Raw genomic sequence first — 25,369 nt, forward strand, 5'->3', positions numbered from 1 at the left:
GCGCTGTCTTCACAGTCTACGACTAACGCAGCCTGACTTCTCTAGGGGTGCTGTACATCAAGACCTGCGGACTCCGATAGTCCTGATGATGGGCGCCATCCCGGGCCTCCCCAAGTTCGACACTCTTCTCACGCCATCACCTCTCGGACTGCCATCAATGGCGGATCTCTCGACCCTGAACCACGCACCTTCGCTCCTCCTTCCGGCCTATCGGTCCATCACAGTGAGACTTCGAGATCTGCGCTCTCCACCCCTCGGCATTCGATGCAGGAACCGATCTCCCGCCCGGACCGACAGCCGTCCCTTGCCGATCACTACAACCTTCCGCTCAAACGACCGAAGCCATGGAAGAGCACGGAACGGTCCTGGACTCGCACCCAGCTGGACAGAGAGAGACACGAATTCTTCGAGACACGGGTGACAGGAAGACCAGAAATCTGGGATGGCCTCATGCATGCGCTCTTGTGCTTGCGAGAGGGGGATTTGGCAGATGCGCAGGGCATCCTGAACGCGCTCGCCATCACATTGCCCACGGGAAGGCTCGAGGACGGTGCTTACGATGAAGTCGGAAACTTGTACACTCTACCTGAGGCGGTCATATCGGATCCTATCGACGTTATCGAGGGCAGGGCGGATCCGGAGTATGTGCCAGAGCTGGGTATCAGTGACGTGGATGTGCTCTCATCCAAGTTGGAGGCCGCCGGCGAACGACCCAATACCTTGAACCAGGAAGACACCAGCAGCGAGAAGGCCAAAGAAGCCAAGGGAAAGGCGGTCGTGGAGAGGGACGCTATGAAGGTCAAATGCCGTCTGAGTGATCGTGGAGGGCCCGACGTCGTTGTACTCCTCGGCAAGAATCAGAGGGTTGCCGCTCTCACCCAGAGAATCAGAGATGAAACTGAGGTATGCAGGTCAAAAAGGTTGTCGTCGCGTCTCCACACAGCTAACGCTCTCTTTCTCTCTCAGGTTCCTAGTCAGGCGCAAATACGAATTGCATACTTAGGCAGGATCTTGGACAACAGACTCTCTCTGCCCGAACAAGGCTGGAAGGAGGGCCATGTTGTCAACGCGCTGGTTGTCGGCAGGTTTGCTTGATTTGTTCTTGGGCATCTGCGGAGTCCCGCATGACCGTCGAGTGTCGGTCAAGGAGTTATGGAGCAACAATGTCTTGCCAGTGGCCGTTAACGATTCCCGATACCTTGCTCAGGGTATGCCTGACGAGGAGATGTACGAAGGGAAGCAAGATAGCAGCAATCAGCAAATAAGCGGAGGCGTCAGTGGCTAGGAGCTATCACATGGGCTTGAATTATGGAAGGAGTTCTTGCAAGGTTGATCTCTCACGAACAGGGGGAGAAGGGTCATGAACTGTGGGCTGATGATGGTCTACCATCTGGAGTATCGGGCCATGAGAGTTGACGATGACAATAATATCACGGTTCAGCTAATGCTCTTTTTCTCTTCCTTTCCGCATGTGTGCCATTTTCAAGGGGGTTTGAGAGTCACATCAACTTTTTTGCGTATTAATTGATCCCATGGAAAAAGGGGTCAAATTCCTTCCCGTTGCGCGAGGCTGCGGTTGCCAAGGCTGCCTGCGAATATATTTATTGTATTTGTCCAACTCAAACTCGAACTCGAACCTCAGTTTCTCACCCAATTCACTCACTCACCCAATCGATTCTCATACAGGATTGTTCCAGACAATCCGTTATGCTAAATGCCTTGGTGATGCTCGCGAGTGCCTGATATGAGGACCACGCATGCGGTGATATCAAGGAATACGCCTAAAGAGGCCGTCCTGCGACCACCACCATCCGCCAGCTATTGAAATACAGAGTTTATGATTCTGCCTTCTCTACAATGTCAGTAACAAATTCCAGCCCTCCTTCGCCGTCAGCGGTCTCGACATTCATCTCGCACTCCGGGGCCAAATCCGCCTCGGAGGCGCTTGCGCTCGAGATCATGCACAATCTACAACACCAACACAACTGGACCGACCTGAAGCGACACCTGGTCCATCTCAAGGCTCTATGCACTTCAGGCTCAACCGTTCTCGACCGTCCAGTACGCTCAGCGAGCCCTTCCGGCACTGGCACTGGCAATGCATCACCCTCTCCCTCCTCGTCTGGGATATCGACGCCGTCCACAGCTACCGCCTCACCGGGAGCTGGTGTCGTCACCATCATCTCAGGTCTGCCGCCACAACACAGCTACATCCATCCCGACCTGCAGGCCCAGCTGTTGAAGTATGGACTGTCGGACACGGCACTGCCCGTCCAGCGCGAGTTCGTGCTCCCGCTTGCGCTGGGCGAGAAATGGTCCTTGGCCCGGTTCTGCGCCGTCTTTGACCAACTTCCTGAACGGGACTTAATTACGGTCTATGCCACCACCACCACCGGCTCGGGACCTGGGGCGCCAGAGACGGGTGGACGACGACAAGGAATTGCCAACGGCCAAGCAGCTTCCGGAAAACGGAGTCTTTATGAGCACCGAGACCAGAGGCGGGTGTTGCTGGGCATGAGGGCGCGGGAGGGCGGCGGAGGAGATGGCACGGTGGTGTATTACATTATGCAGGAGGGCGAGGTCAAGCCTAGACAGAACGGTTGAAGATTCTTTCTGGGCTGGCTGAGGCTGCCTCAGGCCGTGCTAACCTACATCTCTCGAATGAGTAGCGGCTACTCGACCTGGCCATCCCGTCCGGTCCTTTCTGCTCCTTTGGCGGCAAGACCGGCGTCGGCGTCTGCTGTCTTTGAGCGAGAAACAAGAGGAGCTGGCAGTGAGATGGACCAGGGGTTGATTGGAGGATCACCTGTTGAGACCAGGGATCAACATTTGCGGCGTGAGGGAAGGCTGAAGTACCCTCCCACCTGAGGTTCAGGCTTGTTTCTCGACGAACCAAAGCCCAAGGCTGAGTGCCAAAACAGATGGCGGTCCCCTCAGAACCATCCGGGTGAGATGTCCGCCATCTGTTACTCGTATGGCACCCAGCCTTAGGCCCTACGTAGAATACTTAGGAACTTCTGGGGTCGGGACATGCCCCCTGAAGAAATCCGAGAGACGCTCACCCACCTACTTCTTACCTCTCTGGGATGTACACGTCACGAGCAGAGGGACAATAACCTGGAATATATACCAGAAACAGGATTAAAGTATCAATTACGATGCTTTTCGATTATATAGGTAGCCGTTAACCCAAGACGGTGGTTGCGCCTCTGTCATTCGTGATCATTCATTGATTGTCCTTCCATCCCCGTCCCATTGTCGTGAGTAATTCGGTCTCGTTACGCTCCCTGATCCAGATCTTTCTCCCTCGAGCCTGGACATGTCGCCCGAGTTCGTCGCCCTCGATGACCGTAGCAGTGCACCGCTCTGCCAGTTCACGCTGAAGACAGTAGACCAATAAAAGGGGGCTAAACAATAGGATAACAGAACACAACACAAAACGAAATGAAATGAACTTCCCTCCCAAAATTCGCCAACTAATGTCGAGTGAACCATTGATGGCCCTTCAACTTCTCCGACCGGACGCCGCGACCAGCATCGCCCTGATCAAAAGGAGGAGGAGGCCGAGGGCGGTGCCGGTCTTGTTTGGCCGACTTCTTCGCGTCCTTTTTGTCCTCCTTGGCTTTCCGTTCGTGGAAGTCGTCCACCGACTCCACCACGTCGTACTCGTGCACGGGGATCCCCTCGATCCTCTTGACCCTGGAGCCCTCGACAAAGACGCAGACGCCGGCGAAGATGGCGACGAGACAGCCGAATGTGATGAACACGCCCGTTCCCCATGACGGACGGTCGAACCGGTTGTAATACCACATCCAGACGCACAGACAGACCTGAAACGCCGTATTGAGCATGTACATCCACACGACGAAGTCAAGCGTCCAGGATCTGGTCGGCGGCGCTCTGTTGCCGGTCAACGGGGCCTCGGGCATGGATGTTGCCGGGAGAGGGACGGCAGGATTCTCTTCCAACTTGGCCATCTCTTCCTCGCTGTAAGGGGGAGGAGATTCGGGCGTCCGAGGATTCTTTTCGCTGTACACGGGCGGCGGGCCCATGTCTTCGGGCAGCTGGTCGGAGCCGGGCAGACGGTACCAGGATCGATAGATGCCCGCGAGCCGGCGATGGTAGTGCTGATTGCCGCCCAGTCGCCAGCGCACGACGTAGTAGAGATCCCGCGCCCGCCACGGAAGAAGCCCAAACGCCGTCACGCAGAACAAGCCGGTGAGGACCTGCGAGTCGATTTCAATCCACTTCTGCCGCGCGCTGCTGTCGTCCTCGCAGTTGGGATGGCACATTGCCGGCGCGGCTTTGAGGAGGACGAAGAAGATCATGGCTCCCCAGCCGACGACGTTGAGGCCGTAGACAGTCACAAAGAATCCGAACGGCGTGAGGAAGAACTTCCAGAACGCCCGCAGCCCGATCATGGTGGACTGTGTCCAGGTGTGTTTCTTGGGAAATCGGTAGCCGTTGGGATAGGTGCCAGTGTCGTCGGGCCCGTTCTGGATGTGAACGACTTGCGCTTCATTGGCGTCGTGCTGCGAGGAAGACATGAACGAGACCCTCTCCTGCGTCTCGGCCGTGTATAAGTGTTTCTCGGGAGTGCTTTTGAAAACCATGCTAGATCAGTTACTCGGGCCTATGATGTGATATGTTTAGGGGGGAAGAGGGGTTTCATATACTCATGGTGGTGTACTGGCTGGATTTCTCCCGTACTAGTATGATCCTGGACTTGTACGGTCGCAGCCTCCTCGGCCAGAGGCTCCTGCAGCGGCATCGACGCCTTTCGCGGGAAATACTCATGTCGCTCCTCCACAATGACAGGTTGCGCGCCAGGTACTGCGGACAGAGAGCTCTTCCTGGTCCTGGTGCTGGCCGAACTGGTGCGTGCGATCCGTCGGCGGTGGATTTCATGGGGATTCGTCCCTCGACGCTCCAGCTGTCCTTCATGCGACCACCCTGCGTCTGCAAACGCGCCGTTTCTGATCTCGGGCAGCGTGGGGATCTTGGACCCGACCTCGCCTGTGGCCTGCCACATGCCCAAGGGAGGATTGCTCTCGACAAACGATTGCATCAAAGAAGAGGTGCGCGTGCGGGTGGAAAGGGACAGGCGCGAAGTGATCGACGGCCTTCGGCTCCCGTCTCTACTCCCATCTTCATCTTCTCTCGTGTACGAGTCCCCATTCTCCGTGGTGAAGGCAGGAAACGGTTCTGCTTGAGCAGGTTGGTTGGCCATGGCGGCCGAGGCGTGAGATTGGAGTATTTGACACGTGAAACAGATGTGGTTGAGGAGGGTTCAACGGCGACTAGATGCACGGGCACCGAGACTTATTGTTCTCCTAGGACATAGTATAAAGACATCAAGCATGCAAGGACGACAAGCGCAGGAATGAGGATTTGCAGGTTGGGTAGGTATGTTTGTTGTGCAACGTTGTCCTCCCAGCGTTGGCATTTTCCTTTCATAGTACGGCCGACCAACAACTTTGCGGACACTTTCAAAGCCTAGAATATCAGGGATTCCTTCAGCCTGCAGGGCCCAGTCTAGGCGCTTACTAGGCAGTCACTATCGGGGCTGCTAGACTCTGTCTGGTTAAGGGGACCCCCCAGCAGAGGTGTCCCTAGGGTCCTAATGTCCGCTGCAGTGGGTCGGTCTAGATACAGAGTAAGCACCCCTCCCCCAATGGAGCCCCCTAGCCCACCTGGCACTTAGCTTCCAGCTTGTTTAGGTGTATTATTTAATTGGCTTGGGCTAGGCAGGCCTCCCCGACCTCATTGCCCTAATCCTGGATCAGTCTTCCGCTGAGCTGAGCATCAATGTCATCGACTTCATCCTGACTAACGCATGAACACGAGCCCACGGAGCCCAAAGGTCCAATTGACACCCTGTTCTGCCTGCTGGCACCTTTCACGGGCATCAGGTTGGTGACTGGCGCTTAGTCACATCTGTTTTTGCTCAACTCATCACCAGCGCTTTCTCCCAGCAAGGTTGAAGCTCTACCACCGATGCTGCTCGCTCGGCAATATGCGTCAGGATTCCAACCTTCAGACTTTCTAATCGGACACTCAGTTGTAGACAAGTTATCACAAGCTTACATAGGTACAATGCACATCTCATGCTAGTATATGTGCAAAAACATCCTTGGAGCAATTTTCCTATTCTATCTCCTTGACTCGAACTTGTTACGCGGCACAAATGAGCAAAACGAGTGAGTAAAATGGTATTTTTGCGGCGCTAATGCCGAGCGCTAAGGATGTATGTCCTCTGGACCTCGTAGGTCGCAAAGCTAGGTATCAATGTCTAAGCGCAGCTAATACATTCATTGTCATCATGAACCCATGGTTGAACTGCCCTCAACCTTCATGCCTTTCGTTCAATATCCGCCAGTGCGGCTATGGGCGTTGGCTCGATAATCAGCATCAGAGTCGACGCGAGGATCGAGCTTGTTGGCCAGGTTGGAGGAGTGAGGACCGGCTGTTGCATTACCTCCTGTGGTTGAGGTCGGGCCGTATCCAGAGCTTCCATGAGTCTGGCCATAGCCTCCGCCAACTGCGCTGGAAGCATCGGAGTCAACGCGAGGGTCGAGCTGGTTGGCAATGTTGGAGGAATGAGGCCCCGCCGTTCCGCTGTGTCCCCCAGTAGTTGTGCCATACGCAGAGCTGCTCTGACCATACCCGCCAGCAGTGCCGGTGGCATGGTGGGAAGAATGAGGTCCGGTGGTAGCGTTGTGTGCAGGAGTCGTGCCGTATGCGGAGCTTGACTGACCATATCCACCACCAACAGCGCTGGTTGGCTTATTGCGATGGTCCGCATCCGAATCGACTCGAGGATCGAGCTTGTTTGCGAGGTTGGAGGAATGAGGGCCCGCTGAGGTATTTGCGGTGTTGTGACCATAGCCTGACCCGGCCGTGGTGTGTCCACCGCCGTGACTGCCATGGCCGGTATTCAAGGTCGATGAATCATGAACACCCGTGATGCTGTGGCCATTGGTAGCAGTGGTGTGGCCGGTGGTGGTGTCTTGAGTCTTGTGGCCAGTCAAGACTTCTTTCGCTTTGTTCACGAGTCCGGACATGATTGTTGGGGTACTGAAGTGTTGTTTGTGTTTGTAGTGTTTGGGTTTGTAGTGTTTGGGTTTGTAGTGTTTGATGTTCAGATGATAGTATTTGAGTTCAGTATCAATGGGGGTGCGAGTAGAGGAGATCAGCAGGCTGAGGAGTGGGAATTGCGGTTTATATAGCAGTCAACCAGTGTCACTGCCTGCCTCACCCGGCCGTGAAGAACAGAATGGCAATCACTAACCTGAAACAAGAACGTTTCCAGTGCTACGTCACATCAGGTCACTATTAGCAGCGTTCCTTCCATCCAAGAAGCAAAAGAAGGCGCAATCACGGATTGCAGTGACCGTCATAGTAATTCAAGTTCAAGTTGGCGCTTGCCTTCTCCGGCATCACGAATATTTGCATTGTTGTTGAACCGACAAGGCGTGCTTCCCATATTTGGGAGGAGCTGATTGGCTGCCACAATACCCAGCCACATATCCAGGCACATCGGGCGTCATGGCTCCGTCATTCGCCTGTCACAAGTTGGACCAAGGGTGACGCTAAATTCCCCATCAGGCTTAGTATGCATTAGCTCCGGCCCCCGCCAAGAGAGTTCAAGGAACGATCGCCTCGTGACTGAGGAAATCTGGGGAAAGGCTGACGTTGCATGGACAGGGGCCGGAGAACTTGAATGCGAATCCGAGTATCTGCACCAACCAAGTAAATCGAATTGAACAGCCTTCAGGTAGCAGTCGTGAGGCAGAAGTAGAACAACCAGGTCTGATTGTTTGCTTTGTGCATGAATGGCGACATCAGGCCGCTTAGTTGTTGCCAGCGTTCACAACGTATTTCATCACAGCCTCCTTCAGAGCCTGAATCTCACGCTGTGTTTTGATGAAGACTTCCCGGTATTGGTCCAGGCTCTCCTGCACAACCTCGGTTCGACTCTTGCGACCCTCGGAGATCGCCTTCATCTTAAGTTCCATCTCTTTGCGGAGGAACGGCTTGCTGACACTGACGTCGAGGCCGACATTGTCATATCCCTCAATCAATGCCACCCCAAGTGTCGTAGGAATGAACTCTTGCAGGGAATTGCGCCCGCCTCCGGACCGGGGTCTGGTGTCAACATACGAGCGATCCTTGATCTTGGAAATGTGCTCAGCCATTGTTGCGTCGGTGCCGATCCCATTTGCATCCATGAGGGAGATAAGTTCGGGTTCGGTAAGGTAGCCAGGCGCTGTAGTCTTGCCCTCGGTCATGTTGGCTTCTGAGGGCTCGAATGTTTCGCCCACGGTGAAATTGGGGAGCTGCTGACTGCTTTCCCACTTGTCGTACACATAGACATCAAGGTAATTCCGTTCAAGGACCAGGAGCCCATGGGTGTGAAAAGTCTCACTACCCCAAAGTAGCTCAATATCGGTGGCAAGGCCCTTCGCATCATCTGAACAGCAAGCAAGAAATCTTCTGGTCACAAACTCGTACACCTTTCTCTCGTGTTGGTCAAGGGCGGACGGGGCAGCATAGTTGACAGGATGGATTGGGGGATGGGCTTGGTCGTTATGGCTTCCCGACCGGGGAGTTCTCATTCCGCCATCAAGCAATCCTTGTGCGTATTGTCCCCACCGGTCGTCTCGCGTCTGCCGCTCGATGATCGGACGAAATCCAAACTCGTGAGGGAATTGGTCAGTTTCTGTACGGGGATAGCTGATGAAGCCTTTGGTGTACAGCTTTTCCGCAACAGCCATTACTTGATGACTAGTCATATGGAGGAAGCGGCTCCCTTGCTTCTGCAATTCGACGGTGGTCAAGGGTAAAGGGCGCCATTTCGAGGTTGGCTTCGTCTGCACTTTGGTAACCTTGGCGTATTTGGCGTCAAGGCATGCCTCGAACAATATGGTGACCGCTGCTCGGTCGAAGAGATGGACTCTCCGCCAGTTGAAATTGACGCGTATTCCATCCCGGAGGTGGACGAGCTTGATCAACCAAAAGTTCTCCGGCTTGAAGTTCCTCACCCTGTTATACCGGTCGACGACAAATCCCAGGGTCGGAAACTGACACGAGCCGTAACTGATCGTCTTGTCTCGAAGGTTCTCGCTTAAGCTTTGGAGCTGAAGACTCTGTAACCTCGTGAACGACGCCCCAATGCGCAGATCAAGTTCTATTCTGGCGGCAACGGCGTTGACCTGCCGCTCATCCATATCAATGGGAGAATTGGCAGCCTGAACAACATGGCTACCCAGGGTCAGTGTGTGTAGCTAGGGATTCGATATGGATTTGGTCACTTACGCTCTCTCGGTGTTGCTGAATCTCGCCCGTTTCACGATGATGTTGGGGTTGCCTTTCTTCGCCTGGTCGCGGACTTCGCCACCAATATGCTCGCCTTCACGGTCGCAATCGGTCCAAATGAAGAGGATGCGAGCATAGCGGGCCTGTTGCTGAATGTTGTCGGCAACGGGTTTCTTGTCCTTGTCAATAGTGGTCAAAGTAGTGGCGTCGAACAATTGGCTAGGTGGGCATGACTTCCAGTTCTTATATTTGGGATCAAAATCAACGCCAGTCAGGTGGCCCAAGACACTGGTCATCGTTACCGAGCAATTGCCCCATTGTTGGAAATGAAATTCGAATTCGTAGTTTTTCACATATTGACTACCACGGATGGAATGCTATAAGAAGACATGAGATACAAGAACGCTGACAGCATGACCTAGTGGCGTACGTACCGTGGTGACCCTGCCGCCAGCCAGATGTTGGGCGACTGCTTTGGCTATTGCAGGCTTTTCTGCAACGCAGAGGATTTTCTGACCGGGCATGGTTCATATTGACAAGACGGCATATCCCATGGATGGGACTGCTGGTGGTGATGAGGCGAGGAACAGTTGGGTGTTGGTGACGATGAAGGAGTTGAGTCGTTCGGCAGTGCGAGGATGACTGCGTGGAAACAAGCGTGGGAACATTCATGCAATGGGATGGCGAACTTGAAGTTTGACGCGTTTATTGACGATGTGAGCGCGACGGTGTTAACGGTACCTATACTTTAGCATTCAGAGCCATCCCTTTTCGGATTAGGCGGCTTACCACTTCTAGTGCGAGTAAGCTCTATTATAATGGACTGACTGCCTTGCCAGTGCTGCTGTTCAAGTTCATATTTAGTGCTGCTAACTGAACAGTTTACTGTGCTTAAGCGGCACCAACTAAGGTTCTCTCACACTTTCTAACCCGATGCCCATAACGGTAACGAATAGATTGATAGTTGCACTGTATAGGTCCTTAATACTATCTGCTACTAGTGACTACTAGTACTAGTATGTCTTCGACATCGTTACCAAATCGAGGTTAGCTTAACCTAGACCTTACTAGTATTAGACGTGACCGAGATTGAGCCACTTGGGATGAGGCTCTGATTGGTTGAGATGCCACTGGTACCTGGGGAATAAATCTTCCTTGCGTCATTACTTTCCCAATTCTCGTGGACCGCTGAGCGCAGTATAACAACGACCCTCACATCTCACCAGCTCCTCGCTGGCATTTGATTGTGCAGTATCAGGTAGGAAGGTATTTAAGATCACCACGTCTCTTGCTGACTTCTCTTTCTCACTCCCCTTAAAGGTCATCATTCGGTCGTCGGTACTAGACCAAAGCTTTGGACTCGCGTCTCGCGATCTGGCTCACCATGGCCCTCCCAGTACTTCGCACCTTGACAGACTGTGCCAACTTCAATTCTACCGTGGCGCCTTACCTCTCCCAATTATGTCCTCTTCCGGTTGTCTTTGTCGAGGCATTCACCAGCCCTGTGGCACTGAAGCAACTGTACCTCGACACAAATCCTCTGATCACAGCAGTCGCCTTCTCGCTCGCCATCGCCCCTGTCTTCCTGCTCATCTCCGAGATCAACAAGAATTACTCCCAGGTCGATAGAGTATGGTCGATTTTACCAACCATTTACAACGTTCACTTCGCCGCATATGCTCACCTCGCTGGGATTAAAACTACAAGACTTGACATTGTTGCCGCCATAAGCACTATCTGGAGTGTAGGTCTTGTTATGCCACCTCGCGTTTTCTGACTAACGCCACTGCAGACACGCCTGACATACAACTATTTCCGTAAGGGTGGCTATTCCATCGGGAGTGAAGATTACCGCTGGGCCATTGTGAAGGAGCGTGTTGGCCCTTCGGTGTTCTTTGTCTTCAACATCGTCTTCATTTCGCTTTATCAATCACTCCTCCTTCTCAGCGTCACCACGCCGACCTATGTCCTTCTCCTTACCCAGCGGCTGGCTACGCATAGCTCAAAGATGCCCTCTGTGGACTGGGAGGATTTACTGGCGGGCACAATGATGCTCTGCTGCATAGGCATTGCGTTTGTGGCAGATCAACAACAATGGAACTACCATTCGGCCAAGGCTGCTTACCAGAAGCAAGCAAAAGTTCCAGCGGGCTGGGAAAGAGCAGACTTGGACCGTGGCTTCCTGACCAAAGGGTTATTCGCCTATTCCAGACATCCGAATTTCGCCGGCGAGCAAGGCGTCTGGGTAACTCTTTACCTGTGGTCTTGCCTCGTCACGAAGACCTGGTACAACTGGACCGGCACTGGCGCAGCGCTCTATTTGATCCTATTCCAGGGAAGTACATGGCTGACCGAGCTTTTGTCCGCTAAGAAATATCCAGAGTACAAGATCTATCAGCAGAAAGTTGCGAAGTTCTTGCCTCTGCCGGGGTCAACGCCGGCCTCGTTCACACCCAAGCAAGCCCTTCCGGCCGAAGGCTCCATTCCAATGGATAGTGAAGCAATGAAAGCAAGCCAGAGACGTGATCTACGCTAAATCCCTGGGCGGATCTCCCCTGGATGACGGGACATGACGTGTCGCTGGATCAGATAGCATTCTCTGGACAGGGACAATGAAAATGAAGATGACTTCACATGGCGATAGTGGCTATCCAGATGCCAATAACCGAGGAATACCAGCATTCGACTACATCATAGTTCCATGTAAGATCTTGCAGGGTTATCTCCAGTGTATGGTGTTACTGCCCCTAATGTGATCGAGGATGGCGTCGCATGTCGAAGCAGATGGAACACACTAGCGGCTCTCAGATGAGCAGCGGTATAAAGTTGAGATAATGGACGATAACCACAAGGAAACGACAAAGCTGCGTCGACGTATCAGGGCTATAACCCTCACTCAACCACAACATTATAGCCTTGCAGACGCCGGCCCATGGCTGCCGAGTTAGGGCTCAAAAAGAAGGCTTTATTGCGATATCTCTGGCTGTTTCCTCTGATCGCAGGCACCTCTTGGGGTCTGACACTTTCTATTCTCCTGATCTATTGGCTTGCCCAAGGCCGTCCGCGGTACCCGGATCAATGGAATCCATATGTTGCGTGAGACCATCTGTGCAGACTCGCCCGGAGAGTGGTGATGGTGGTTGTGGTCGGATGCTGATGTCTACCATAGGTACATCTCTAACATCGCCGCATTCGAGCTCAAACCGGTGTTCATCACGGGTTGCACGATAACTGCCGTCAGCTTTGCCCTGACCGTCGTCGCTGTCCACTATGCCCGTTACTCTAGTCACTTATATGGGCTCGTCGAGGATGCGAAATGGAAGAAGAGCACCTCGGTGTTTGCGATGCTATGCGGCCTCTGGGCGTCTCTATCCTTGCTCTTGCTCACCATCTACGACACCTACCACGCTGCTGACCGACACCGCATCTTGCTATTGTCTTGTTTCGCAGGGCTGGGCATCACCTTGATCACTACCGGCGTTGTATGGTTTGACCAAACATGGGGTCCTTCAAGGCTAGAGGGTCTGCGGAAATGGTTGTTGCTGCCTCTCTTCCTGGCTTCCGTGCTCAGGTTCCTGAAGGACACTGAGACTGACAAATCTCGAATCAGGTGCATAGCGAGCAATGTTTTGGTCGTGGTTATCGTCGCGCTGGCAACTTCATTCACGGTCTTGTTGTACAACTCGTGGTGGAAGACTGCCAGGATACTCGAATGGGTGCTGACATATATGGGTGCATTCTGGCTGTTGACCTTTATTGGATATTTGAAGTAAGCTCTGACGATCGAAGAGGATCTGCGTGCACATTGCTGACTCTTTAGGGACGTCAATATTGGCACTGACGAGGATGACTTGGAGAGACGACCTTTGCTGGTCTCGGATGATGGAGAGTGAAGGAAGCAAGGGTTGGGTTGATTTCTTGCCCCATGCAATTGACACCACGATCGAGCACTGCAATGCAGGTATCTTGGTGATCAAAAGTGACCTGATGTAGGTGGTGGTAATGCCTCATCAGCCTAAGGAGCCTCCCTGGCCTCTAGTTATCCCCAATTCTTAAGCGCCCCCAGACTCCTTCACGGTCTGCTCAGTCTGGCTTTAGGCTATTGACCCCTTTAACACCCAGTCGCAGAAGGGTTGGGGGTGGTTTAGGTTTAGGTTGGGTGCTTACCCTCCTAACCCTCGGGTCAGGCCAAGGGGCAACCAGTCGTCCCCCATCACTTCGGCTGTCTGTCGAATTCCAGGGGAGAGATTAGATACTTGTCACTACTACTAGGCCTGTGTACTACTGCTATGTACCTACTTTTGGTACATATTTAGGTACCTTACTATGTCCATTGATTATCCATGACGGCGAGACTCGCCTGGCATTGCCCGAACCTTGCTTCATCCCGCAGCCACAACAGCCAGACTCATGGTTGACAGCTGCTTCGGCAACTCTGCCAAACATGGGATGACCATGTACGATATCTTCGTGATGATGCATACATCGGATTCATTCATCACTGCTGTGCGGATGACGGCAATGGCATCGAGTCTAAAAAGGAACTTGAGGTTCACACTCGATCTAGCATCCACTGACTTGTACACCAGCATCAGACCACAGCTGCACGACATACATAGCTGTCAATCGATCCCGTCCTTTTCCTCCGGCCACGACCGGTTCAAAAATGTCGCGACCAGTGGACAATCTATGATCTTCTGACCTTTGTCCTATTCTTATGTCCCTCTTTCGACAGCCGAAGCCCTCCACAATTGTCTGCCATGAGCTCTGACTGATCTACGGCCGACCTTCATATCAGCCTTGACGTCAACCTCAGTCCTCCCTGCTTGTGATGGACCTGGAAAGACTCAAGCAAAATCTCCGCCTTCGCTCTGGCCGATTAAAAAAGACTCGCAAGGCCACCGGAAAGCCAACCCCTGCTGCCGTACAGTCAAAGGTGCCAGATGCTCGCAGTAATTCGACCAATTTCGCCAGGCCGTCGTCTCAGCCGCCAACCGCAGCGGTCTATAGTCCTATCGGAGAAGAGCCTTCTCTTCGCAACTGGGACACGAATGCCACACTTCCAATAGCCGGTCCAGCAAGTCCTCCAGACCACCGTCCTGACCAGCCTCGTGCAGCAACTCGTTCATATCCGAGTTCGGACCCACGAGAATCGTCGCCTGCCAGATATGGTCGATCAGGGATAGAACGACCTCAAACAGGCGACTTGCCAGAGCCGACAAAAGGCCCTCCGCCTGTCCACAGAGCCATGTCAGAAACCGATATGGGGGCAGTGCTAAATTCAGATGCTTCGGATGCTGTGGACTTTGACCTGCGACCTCCGCCACCTCGACCAAAGCCGCCCTCGCTGGAGTCACTCGCAGAGTCGTTGTTTTCTCCAGAGCATCTCAATGTCCTGCTTCGCCATCCTGATTACTTGGCTCGCTTCACATCCTTTTTGGCCAAATATCAACCGCACATCCAACCCGTTCTTCTGAGATTTCTCGCAACCCAAAAGGCGATCAAGGCTGTCGAATATGCCAATGCCGTGGCCGAAGGATTGGAGCTGGTGCCCGCAGCAGATGATGGACCTTCCGTTGCTGCTAAGCTCGACAAAGCTTTCGCGGAATCGAATGTTTCTGCATTTCGACTACTGGCCGACACCGCCCTCCCCGCGTATATCACCTATAACTTGGTGAAAGTGGCAAGCGACTGCCTCATCGACGAGATCACAGGAAGACAGACGCCGGGTCTGGGAGACCTGGTCGGGGGCCTGTCCGAAATCTTTTGCTTGACGGACCCGAAGCAAGAAGACAACCCCATCATCTACGCGAGCTCCGAGTTCTATCGTTTTACAGGGTATGGGCCCGATGATGTGATCGGAAGAAATTGTCGATTTCTCCAAGGGACCAAGACGAAGCGAGAATCGGTATCGCGCTTAAGAAGCAGCATTGAAAATGGTCATGAGATCTCTGAGACGCTGCTGAACTATCGCAGAGATGGTAGACCGTTCATAAACTTGTTGATGATTGCCCCACTTCATGATGACAAGGGCAACGTCAAATACCACATCGGTGCCCAGGTCGACGTTACCGGCCTGGCTGAGCGTGGAAGAGGCCTAGATGGGTTCGAGCGCTATCTGGTGACCAAGGAGATTGAGAAGCGCGAGAAAGAGCTCAGAGGGAACGTTGTTGACGCAGATCCAGCGCGTGCACGCAAATCAAAGGCGCTTACCAAGTTGCGCGAGCTTAGTGAGACGTTCGACTTGGAAGAGTCCGCCGTCGTGCGTTCGCACAGCAGGTCCGCTTCTTCTACCAGAGAAGATGATGAATACAGCACTGGCAGTAGCCGGAGAGCACCTCGGCGCCTCATCGCGGACCCTGATTCTTCCTCACATGAAGACGAGGAAGATCAGGGATCACAGGAGGATGGTACTTGGAAACTCGGTGAATTTGGACAATTCGGCTCATCTGGGAAGTTGCCCGGTGTCTACGACAGCTACATGCTCATCAGACCGGCACCTTCGCTAAGAATCGTATTCGTGTCTCCTAAGCTACGTCGGCGGCTAGGTGATATTATCCAGCACCCATTCCTATCGCACGTTGCTGCCCCTTCGAGGACGTTGGCAGGCCTTAAAGAGAGTTTTGGAACTGGCGTCCCTGTGTCGGCCAAAATCCATTTCATGCGCAACCGGGGGGAGCGGCGAGACGGCACAAAGATCAGCGCGGACAAGAAGCCGGATGAAGCGGGCCAGAGCCGGGTCTGCTGGATCTCGGCCACGCCACTTCTGGGGAGCGACGATAATATTGGCGTCTGGATGGTTGTGATTGTTGACAAAATGAAAGTGTTAACGACACGAAGACGAGAGAACGGGTTGGAAACGAATGAGAACCAGAACTCAGTCTCTGCCAACACGGGGCTTCCCACGAAAATCGATGTACCTCCTTATGAATCGCTCGGGCAACAACAGTCGCCGCGAGAAGACAAGACATCCGACCAGGACGGGCGACCTGGAGACACACCTATCAAACCGACCAGGCTTGATCAGTCCGCAGACTACCGAAACACGGTTCGGTCGCCTTCACCCCCGAGGAAAAATGGATTCGTAGACAAGGACGGGCCGAGGCAGACTGACTACGACGAGTCACAGCAGGTGCTAGACCTCCAATCAGGTCTTGCTAGCCAGGCCAATGCCGAGCAAGAATCGGATTTTGTTCCGGTGAACACCAACCATTCGGACCACGGCTTTGACAGTCCAGCAGTCTCCAATGACGGGTCTGATGGACAGATGGAACAAGCTTACGAATCAAACGAGCCTCAACCAGGGCATACAGGCGCTGATAGCGACGGAGAGCCGGATGCACCAACAACACTGGAGGTGGACAGTGCTATTGATAACTCGCTCGCGGCAGTCAAGGCTAGCGTCGCGCGGCTTGCCCTCGAGACACCCTACAGTCATGACATGCACGACGAAGCGGACCCGTTCCATGGGTTCTCGGACAACGAGGACACTCCGAGACGGCCACAGCATTTGACACGCTTCGACAGCCGCTCCGACTCTCCCTCAAGACCGGGGACCAGTGCGATGGAGTCTTCGTCCACGAGATCGAACGGCAAGCATTATATGGATTATCTCCTTCATCCGGGAAGCAGGGCATCGTCTGAATACAACCGCCCACTGTCTGGGAGCGGACTCATGTCGTCGATGTATCATCCCGATGATATTGATTATGGAGATGAAGGCGATGATTCCAATGAGGCGCAATGTGTAAGGACTCCCTATAGTGTCGATTGATATCATTGAATTTGCGATGAATATTTGAGGAGAAGGTGGGATATCAACCTTGGGGGGTTTTTGACGTCCGATTTTTATACTTGCAACCGGCTATTCGAGCAGTGAGCGGTGAGCAGTGAGCAGTGAGTCATTCCAGGCAGGGTAACCTAAACCGAGAAGATTGACAGCAATAAATCATATCTTGCACATCATCGTACAATCGTAAAAGATAACCACAGTCGGTAGGCTGCGAAGGGAGTCTCAGCCTCGTCCAACTTTTTGTAATTGGAGACGAGGCTGCACCAGCTCCGTGCCAAGGCATTACGTAATCGGGCTGGATTGTTCTCATACAATTTTTTCGAGACTTTACGCCTTTTCGACCATATAATCAATTTCTTCCCTGTCGTCGGCAAAACCTTTCATTAAGTATTTCTATCGGGTGCTTCCGAGTTACGCCTGGACTTGTTCTTCCCTGTTCGCATGTTTGCGGTTGCTAGGAACGACTTCAGTTGAAACGACAATGTCTCAAGACAGTGAAATCGAACCCATTCCCCCAGTCAAGGACTTGGCCAGTAGTGGTAAGTCGAGTCTCCCACGTTTGTGACATGTTCCTGTCTCTGTATATGGATGGTTATTCCCTCCGGTGTACGGCTTGGCGAAGAGAAGGGTGGAACAAATGTCTTAACACTATCCCTCGGCGGGCGCTCGTGTCAGAGTAATCTTGCCATATCCTATGCGAGGCCAAACTGCCATACTATCCTCCGGCTTGCTGACCCCTGTTTATGGTACAGAACCGTCCGTCAGACGATCATGTCTTAAAAAGATCCTGTCGCACCTCAACGACCGTGCGCCTTCGTCTCCACTGACGCCGACGCAATGTCTTCAACTCTGGCGCGGATTCTACGTTGCACTGTACATGCACGACAGCAAGAACGCGGTCTCTGTGCAGAACTTGACCGCCGAGCTGGCGGGTACCGTCAAGACCATGGCGGCGAAGGACGCAGAGACCGACGACGATGGCGATGCCGGAAGCGAAGGGAAACCATCTTGGTCAGAGACATGGGCCGCCGCTTTTTGGGAGACCATCTGCCGCGAGTGGGTGTCCATCGACCAGTGGCGCTTGAACAAAGTGCTACTCCTCGTGCGGTTCTTTTTGAGAGAGACATTTAACGTCTCTTTTGGTTATGTCGTCACGGATGAGTCTGACGCCAAGAAGGGGTCGAAGATTCTGATCTCAAGGCAGAGACAGGTCGTGGAGACGTGGCCACTGAGCCCGCGTGAGCGAAAGGTTCCAGACGGGCTGAGACTCCATGTCCTCGATGTCTGGGCTGATGAGCTTCTCGGCCAATTCGACGCAGTACACAAACAGTTTGAATCTGAGAACATCGACGCCGCATTGCAGGACGTGGCGAAGGAGTTCATGGCACCAGTCGAAACGATCAGCAGGAACGCGTTGAGCAAGGGCGTGAAGACGAGGGCCAAGGATGCAATCCAAGTCTTTCAGGAGAGATTCCCGTCGTGAACGTTTCCTCTACGACTTTCCTTAATACGGCATGGAGCGGTGAGAACGAAGCCAGTTCCAGGGCTCCGCAAATGACTGGCCAACCATGGGCTACCTACCATCCTTGGATAGCGTGCCTAGATCGTGGACATCACAGGGGCCAAGGTCACCGACTACTCGACCATCTTGCCGCACAGGGAAGGCGCTCTACCGGAAGGATGGCGCGAGCGCATGGGAACGCAGCCCTACAGCCCGCCATGTGCTGTTTGAAGACCATGACCCGGGCGAAGAATTCAATTACGACTTCAGAGCCCCTTTACCGTGCGAGTACAAAACGGCTCAGTCATCAGCCGTGTCTGCGCATCAACTCTGTCCCATGACGGAACAGCGCCGCCTGCCTTGGGAAGTGCCGCGACGTAATTCAGTTGCCCACCTGAGATGTCACAGTTTCGACCTCACTCATCACCAGTGCATTCGCACAATCTCCAAATGGCTTGATCTGTCAACAGAAGATTTGGGGGTCATGTACACCTCTGCCCCCAGGGCAACAAACCATCCGCTGGGAGCCTAGCCACCCAAAACTTGACCACCCAGGGTCCATGGCGGATCGGAGGTCCACCGAGAGGAGTTCCCTGACTTGGGTACAGCCTCGCTTGTTGACGAGGCTTCACCCTGGAACCGGCTTCGACGGAGAGCGGTCAAAACAGAAAGCATGCTCAGAGACGGTCGTGTGCCGTTAGGAAAAGGGCAACGGGTCTGAGGGAACGAATTGCCATAAGAAATGAGATGCTACCTAGACAATCAATCCAAGTCGCGGCCGTAAGCCAGTACATGATGGCGGGATGAATGACCTGGAAAGTGGCAAGATGCAAGATGGAAGACGTTGCAATGAAGTGTGCATTCAATCCTGTTTTGCATGGAGACTGGATCATGTCCGAGGGGAACATATGCTCAAGTGCCTGGACCAGACATCGGGTCACTGTCTTTATCTCTCTCTCCCTCTCTGTACCTGCCTCAAATTGTTGTCAATGGCAGGTGTGAGATATAAGCAGATATGAAATCTGCTGTCACCTGTCTCCTGCAGCCTCAGCATATCACGACTCTAGAAGATCGCAGGTTTCCACCAGCTCCCTGTGTTGTCTGGCCCGGTTTCCTTCTCCTTCTCCTTTCCTTTGGCCCCCTGGCTTGCCGATGCCTTGCTGTTGGATGCTTTGGTTGCGAGGTCCGTGGCAGTAATAGATGCATCTATCGTTCCCCCAAAAATGTCCCGGATATCAGTGTGCGGTTCCTCAAAACTTCCCAGAAGCATACGGTGGGAAATGGCACAAAATGAAATATATTATGATTAATCATGAGAAATGGACATACCAAGACCCGTGGCACCTTCAGATACCTCAACCTCAGGCAGTTGTGGTGCGGAGGGTCCGTCAGTGCCCTCTTTGGCTGCTGGTGTGTCTCCGTCGGGCGGTTGCACATTCTCTTCAATGGCATCCTGGAATGCTGCCTCACCCTCCTGCGATGTGTCATTCTCGGGTTCTTGAGTCAACCCACTCGACTCGGCGGCTGCAGCAGCAGCAGCAGCAGCGGCGGCTTCTTCTGCCCTCTTTCTTTCCAGTTCCGCCGCTCGGGCTTGTTGACGTTCCCAATTCTCCCTGCGTGCCGCTTCGTCTTTCATTTTCCTTCTCCGTTCCACTTCATCCATTCCACCGGTCTTCTTGAGCTTACCGTCCTCCACGAACTTTTCGACTTCCCGTTGAAATTCTCCGACCTTGCGAGTCTCCAATTCACGCTGGCGGACCTTTTCGGCCCTCTCGATGGCCTCCAGACGACCCTCATGGTTTGGCTGTAGGGCTCGAACCTCGTCAAGTACACCACTTTTTGCTTCATGTGGGTCGACGTCGGTTTCGAAAGCCAGATTCTTAGATATTTGGCGCCCGCCAGTGTTCGTAGCCTGCAGGTTTTGCTGTTTGGTGGCTTCTTCCACGAGCTTGAAGACATTGGTGATGTCGTCGAGATCGCCGTCGAGATCGTTCATAAGTTCGTCTTGCTGCGTCAACTCGTCCCTTTCTGTCATAACAACCTGAAGCTCATGTTCCCAGATTCTCGTCCATATGGGCTTCTCACGCTTGACGAAGTCTTTGACTTTGGTCAGCTGTTTGGCCGTCACGCTGATTTCTTTGCTAATATCTTCGAGTTGACGCGGCAGCGGTCGGACGCCTCTTGTCACAACGTCTTTGCGAAGCTCTTCGACAATGTCAGATAAATCGTCCACGCGATTAACAAGAGCCTCAGAATCTCCAGACAGTGCCTTTTTGCTCTTGTTGATATGTGCGCGACCGGAATCGCCTTTGTATGATGAAACCGCCGCTTCAACCGCAACTGCTTTGACATGGGCAGCTTTGGTCTTGATATCATTCAAGGAGGCAGCGAAGTCCGACGACATGGTGGAGTATGTCTGCCGTAGAACGGCGATCTCGCGCCGCAGCGTCTGTACTTCTTGTACTGAGGCGTCAGACGGTACAGGAGCGGCGAAGCTGCCGGGTGTTAGTGTTGGAGTCCGGGAAGGATGGTGACTGGGCACGGCCGACATGCGAGCCATTTCCTTGGAGGTCTCCAGTTGTCGATCAGAAAACCGCTGCATCAATGTCGTCTGTCCCTCGAGCAATGATCGAACGCCCTCCAAACTTTTCTGCAAACCCCCAAGTCCTTCATCTATCTGCTTTTTGACCTCGTCAAGCGCTTCGACATTGAGCACCAGGACAGATCTGTCCTTGACATCCGAAAGATCCTCCAATTCATGCCTGACCCCTGAAACTGGATCTTGGACATATATTTCAGGAAGATCAACTCCGTTGTGTTGCGTGTTCCATGCAAACTTCTCAATGAAAGCCAGCTGTAATCTTGGGATGGTGAGTTCTTCGTAGCCATCTGCCAACACAAACTTTTTGATCTTGCTCTTGTACTGGAGGAACAATGTCAACTCTTTCCTTTGAGAGGGTGGCGATCCTAAGCCCGGCGGTTGCGACTGGAGTGGAGTGAGGGACTCGCGAGGTTCTCGCTGTATAGTATCCGGACTGTCAGCGGCCTCCGTATCGACAGCCGGCTTGTGTTCAGGAAGTAGCGGCGCGGGTTGCGAGTCAACTGATCCCGTATCATGGTATTCTTCTGGCGGCGAACCTAGCGGTCCATTGATCGTCGCTCCCACTACCACGTTTTCTCTACTAGCTTCCCTCCGCGGCGGCTTGTGGTATTCGTCAGGAGTCTTCACCGTCGGGCTGTCGATATCCATCGAATCATCAGGGGCAGTTATCTGAGGTATGTCTTGCAAGGACAGACCGGGAGTTTCTTCCCTCTCCTCGGAGATCCGCTGAGGAGCTTGTACGGTGCCGCTTCTACTTGGCGACGCATCCCCTTGCCGCACCGACGTCGCCCTTGACTGTTGGTAAGAGCTCCGTGAGCGTACAGCTGTCAGAGACTCTCTAACTTCCTTTCCCCTATTCGGTATCGGAGAGTTCTGAGTGGCAGGTATTACAGGGACTCCGTTGGGAGAGGCGCCGAGATGCTTCTGTATCTGGTAGGCGGAAAACCTTCGGGACGCCCGTCTTTCCAAGTCTCCTCCGCGCTGTAATCTGGTGAAAGCATCTGTTTGCTTCGGTGGCGGTGGTGGAGGATGTGGAAAATTAATCGGAGTGCCTGTACCAGCTTGAGCCGCGGCATAGTAGGGAGTTGACCCAGATGCAGATTGGAGTTGGTCCGGAGGCATGTTTGGAACTTGCTGAGAGGGCGGCCCTCGAGGAACACCATCTCGGGGCACTGGCTGTCGGTTCATGAGAGGGGTGTTGGCCGATTGCACGGCTGAAATGTTTGCAGGGGTGTAAGACTGCTCAAGAGCAGGAAGGTTGTCTTGCGGCGTTGGCCCCCGCAGGCTCGGAGCGGTGCTGGGCACATCTTGAAGCATGTGTGTCAATCCCGACTCATTGCTGCCAGTTGTTGACACGCTCGGTTGTCTTGCCGAAGAACCTGGTGTTCTCCCCTGCGAAGGTCCAGCAGCATCCTTCGGTGCTCGTCCACGTAGTCTGCTCTGCTTTCTCTTGAGACCGTGTAGAAGGTTGATGATGATATCCCGGATTCGAGGGAGGTAGTTGTCTAGGGCTTGTGGCGAGGCAGGCTGACTGAGAGTATCCTCGAGAATGTTTCGCAGAAGATCAGGCACGGGACCTAGGTCGGAGGTTTCAACACCTATTGAATTGAAAGCACGACATGCAAGATTGAATTCATATCCCAGTCGCACATATACATCTGACACCTCTTCTTCCTGTGCTTGCCCGCGCGACCATTGTGTCAAGGTCTCGAGGAGCTGTTTGGTCGCTACCAACAGGTGAGTGACGCTCTTTTCAATCTGGGATATCTGTTTATCGGGCTGTAGTATATAATGTCAGTAGGGAAGGGGTGGGACGGCATTCGATTCATCTGTACGCACATTCGTGCTCCTTTGAGATCGTGCTGACCCGGAGGAAGTCCTCACTTGAGACCCGACTTCAGACGGAGGATTCATCGTGGGAGGGGAAGAGTGCATCGGATCCGAGAGGTTCTGGGCACCCCGTTGTGAATGCGGCGGGCGTTGGGCTCCTGATGGGGATGCTGACGCCAATCGCTGCATCATCGGACCAGCCTTGAGCCAGGACGAGGTCTCGCAGACATGATCAATAGACGAGGATATGGCCGCTCATCCTGATCGAGGATTCTATATGGAAGGAGGAGCCAGGCGCGTGGGACGTGACGGGAATACTGGCCAGGAGAATGTTGGAGAGACGATTCGACAGGGAGAACTGAATGTTAGTAGGTCGAGTCGTACGTAGTAGGTTAGTAAAGGATAATAGCCCACACCACGTGCCAATTTGTTCAATGCACTCTTGTACAAGGCGTAAGAAGTCTAGTATATTATATGTATATTTTGTACTGACCAACTAGTAGTTCCGTAACTTCGACATCCGCCCTGGGGCGATTCATCTGGTCAGCTTTTGTTGCCGGTCTCTTCAGCCCGTTGATGCGGTTTATAGCGAGCGGCCAAACCGCCAGAACTCCGCACGTTGAACGGCACCACACGATAGCGGGAGCAAGGTCAACGTGCGGAGTTCTGGTCAGAAAGGCCGGATCTAAACAGTATAACATCAAGTCTTCTCATTGCTCCTGCGCACCTCCTCACCAGTGCAGAATATTCCATTCCGCCGCGTTGCTGAATGCATGTTGGTTTTGCCCGCTCCTCGCCCACATGCCCCTATACTCTATATTGATACAGCTGCCCTCCTAGGCCTGTAGCACCCAGGAAATAGTGATGAGGAACGCCGGGCGCCAATGCTCGAATCAAGCCGGGTGAGACCTTCGCATGGTTCGTCACTCCAGAGAATGGTCAGCTCCAGTCAAAGATAAAGGCCCGCCTTTCAGCTGCGTTGTCCGGCATGATCTTCATACTCCTTCAACTTTTGCTTGACAAGATCGAGTGTGTTTTGCTGGACTTTCTCTTTATCGTCTCTAACATCCACTTCCAGGACGTCCCATTCCATTTCCTCCTCGGGTTCTTCCAATGCCGCCATTTGACTGTGGACCATGCTTTCTTTCATATAGTGACCCTCGCGCTCGGCAACGCGCTTCTGCAAAGTGTGTTCGTCGACCTTGAGGTAGATAAAATGGACTTGCACGGAGGGATGTTCGTAGTTTGCGACACGAATGACGTCTCGGTATTTACGCTTCAGGGCGGAACAGGTGACAATGACAGAGCTGGAGGTCTGGAGGCGTCGAATGGCCTCCTCTCTGAGAGTGATGAGCCAGTCCCAACGGTCTGCATCGGTGAGTGGGATGCCAGAAGCCATCTTCTGCTTATTGGCTGGCGAGTGGAACTGAGATCTTGCATTAGCGCAGGCTGGCAAACGAGCGCAGGTAATGAAGGACCTACATCATCGCCCTCCACGTACGGCCACGACAGCTCTTTCGCGAGGTACTGGGCAACGGTTGTCTTTCCACATCCTGCAGGACCCGTAATGATCCAGATGTGCTCAACGTGACCCGCCTCTGATTGCATGTTTCGAATAGAAGTTGTGTCTTTTGAAGAGAGGGGTCGCACTAGGTGTCGGAGGGAATGAGGCCGGGGGTTCCGTTCTGCAGACAACATCGTTGCCAATATTAGAGAAGTTCAGGGTTCAGGAGGGAGCAAGCACACGACAGCAAACATGAAAGGAGCGTACTGCGTGGGACAGCAACTGCGCGCAGGACAAAGAAGGAGAACCGGTACATACCAAGGGAGGGCGGGCCTGACATATAAGATATAGACCATCACTTTGGCCGGCTGAGTAGAATTTGGCAATGTCAACTTCTGAAAGAGGATCGATCTGGGCGACAGTGAGCTCAACCTCGATCTCGGAATATGAGGCCAGGGTGACAGTTGCCCACTACCCCACACTATTACTGGACTCAGCCAACGCCGGGTGAGCCGCAAAGATAGCCTCGATAGTTAGGTAGAGGTGAGGGAAATGGCATGATTCGCTGGCCGGTGAATGGAGCCTCGACGTCTCGTTTCGGAAGGATAAATTGGCTAGTCAGGTACGGAACTTTGTGACCAGGTTACACGTAGATAGGTAGGAAAGGAAGAAAGAAAGTCCTGGTGCAATTAATGCACACTGGGTGGTCATTAGCACTGGCAGGGCAGGGAGGCACCTTGCAGCCGCAGTTTGACATTAGTGGGGGACGAGAGCCTGAGGTGACAATTCTCGGCAGAATAGCGGTGCCATTCACCAATATTC

At 53.3% G+C, this 25,369-nt stretch overlaps 11 protein-coding genes across 11 annotated transcripts; 6 read left to right on the forward strand and 5 right to left on the reverse strand.

Annotated features, from left to right (window-relative positions):
• Positions 1-264: 264 nt before the first annotated feature.
• Positions 265-1,095, forward strand: A1O1_08194 (uncharacterized protein; the record flags this gene model as incomplete). The annotated part of the gene is made up of 2 exons (XM_007729056.1): positions 265-903; positions 967-1,095. 2 exons carry the CDS (start codon positions 265-267, stop codon positions 1,093-1,095), a joined length of 768 nt encoding a protein of 255 aa, XP_007727246.1.
• Positions 1,096-1,857: 762 nt separating this feature from the next.
• Positions 1,858-2,604, forward strand: A1O1_08195 (uncharacterized protein; the record flags this gene model as incomplete). Its single annotated transcript, XM_007729057.1, has 1 exon — positions 1,858-2,604. The coding sequence occupies one exon, from the start codon at positions 1,858-1,860 to the stop codon at positions 2,602-2,604; it is 747 nt and encodes a 248-aa protein (XP_007727247.1).
• Positions 2,605-3,476: 872 nt separating this feature from the next.
• Positions 3,477-5,230, reverse strand: A1O1_08196 (uncharacterized protein; the record flags this gene model as incomplete). Its single annotated transcript, XM_007729058.1, has 2 exons — positions 3,477-4,614; positions 4,677-5,230. 2 exons carry the CDS (start codon positions 5,228-5,230, stop codon positions 3,477-3,479), a joined length of 1,692 nt encoding a protein of 563 aa, XP_007727248.1.
• A 1,135-nt stretch (positions 5,231-6,365) lies between these two features.
• A1O1_08197 (uncharacterized protein) lies at positions 6,366-7,064 on the reverse strand (the record flags this gene model as incomplete). The annotated part of the gene is made up of 1 exon (XM_007729059.1): positions 6,366-7,064. The coding sequence occupies one exon, from the start codon at positions 7,062-7,064 to the stop codon at positions 6,366-6,368; it is 699 nt and encodes a 232-aa protein (XP_007727249.1).
• A 789-nt stretch (positions 7,065-7,853) lies between these two features.
• On the reverse strand, positions 7,854-9,842 carry A1O1_08198 (DNA topoisomerase III; the record flags this gene model as incomplete). Its single annotated transcript, XM_007729060.1, has 3 exons — positions 7,854-9,264; positions 9,319-9,695; positions 9,753-9,842. 3 exons carry the CDS (start codon positions 9,840-9,842, stop codon positions 7,854-7,856), a joined length of 1,878 nt encoding a protein of 625 aa, XP_007727250.1.
• An 860-nt stretch (positions 9,843-10,702) lies between these two features.
• A1O1_08199 (uncharacterized protein) lies at positions 10,703-11,854 on the forward strand (the record flags this gene model as incomplete). The annotated part of the gene is made up of 2 exons (XM_007729061.1): positions 10,703-11,062; positions 11,111-11,854. The coding sequence occupies 2 exons, from the start codon at positions 10,703-10,705 to the stop codon at positions 11,852-11,854; spliced, it is 1,104 nt and encodes a 367-aa protein (XP_007727251.1).
• A 396-nt stretch (positions 11,855-12,250) lies between these two features.
• A1O1_08200 (uncharacterized protein) lies at positions 12,251-13,211 on the forward strand (the record flags this gene model as incomplete). The annotated part of the gene is made up of 3 exons (XM_007729062.1): positions 12,251-12,414; positions 12,488-13,087; positions 13,139-13,211. The coding sequence occupies 3 exons, from the start codon at positions 12,251-12,253 to the stop codon at positions 13,209-13,211; spliced, it is 837 nt and encodes a 278-aa protein (XP_007727252.1).
• Positions 13,212-14,149: 938 nt separating this feature from the next.
• On the forward strand, positions 14,150-17,092 carry A1O1_08201 (uncharacterized protein; the record flags this gene model as incomplete). Its single annotated transcript, XM_007729063.1, has 1 exon — positions 14,150-17,092. One exon carries the CDS (start codon positions 14,150-14,152, stop codon positions 17,090-17,092), a length of 2,943 nt encoding a protein of 980 aa, XP_007727253.1.
• A 499-nt stretch (positions 17,093-17,591) lies between these two features.
• On the forward strand, positions 17,592-18,593 carry A1O1_08202 (uncharacterized protein; the record flags this gene model as incomplete). The annotated part of the gene is made up of 2 exons (XM_007729064.1): positions 17,592-17,649; positions 17,863-18,593. 2 exons carry the CDS (start codon positions 17,592-17,594, stop codon positions 18,591-18,593), a joined length of 789 nt encoding a protein of 262 aa, XP_007727254.1.
• Positions 18,594-19,674: 1,081 nt separating this feature from the next.
• Positions 19,675-23,127, reverse strand: A1O1_08203 (uncharacterized protein; the record flags this gene model as incomplete). The annotated part of the gene is made up of 3 exons (XM_007729065.1): positions 19,675-19,817; positions 19,941-22,992; positions 23,053-23,127. 3 exons carry the CDS (start codon positions 23,125-23,127, stop codon positions 19,675-19,677), a joined length of 3,270 nt encoding a protein of 1,089 aa, XP_007727255.1.
• An 886-nt stretch (positions 23,128-24,013) lies between these two features.
• A1O1_08204 (shikimate kinase) lies at positions 24,014-24,651 on the reverse strand (the record flags this gene model as incomplete). Its single annotated transcript, XM_007729066.1, has 2 exons — positions 24,014-24,469; positions 24,526-24,651. The coding sequence occupies 2 exons, from the start codon at positions 24,649-24,651 to the stop codon at positions 24,014-24,016; spliced, it is 582 nt and encodes a 193-aa protein (XP_007727256.1).
• Positions 24,652-25,369: the final 718 nt, after the last annotated feature.

This window comes from Capronia coronata, assembly GCF_000585585.1.
Source record: "Capronia coronata CBS 617.96 chromosome Unknown acBCG-supercont1.7, whole genome shotgun sequence".
NCBI classification, from domain to species: Eukaryota; Fungi; Ascomycota; class Eurotiomycetes; order Chaetothyriales; family Herpotrichiellaceae; genus Capronia; species Capronia coronata.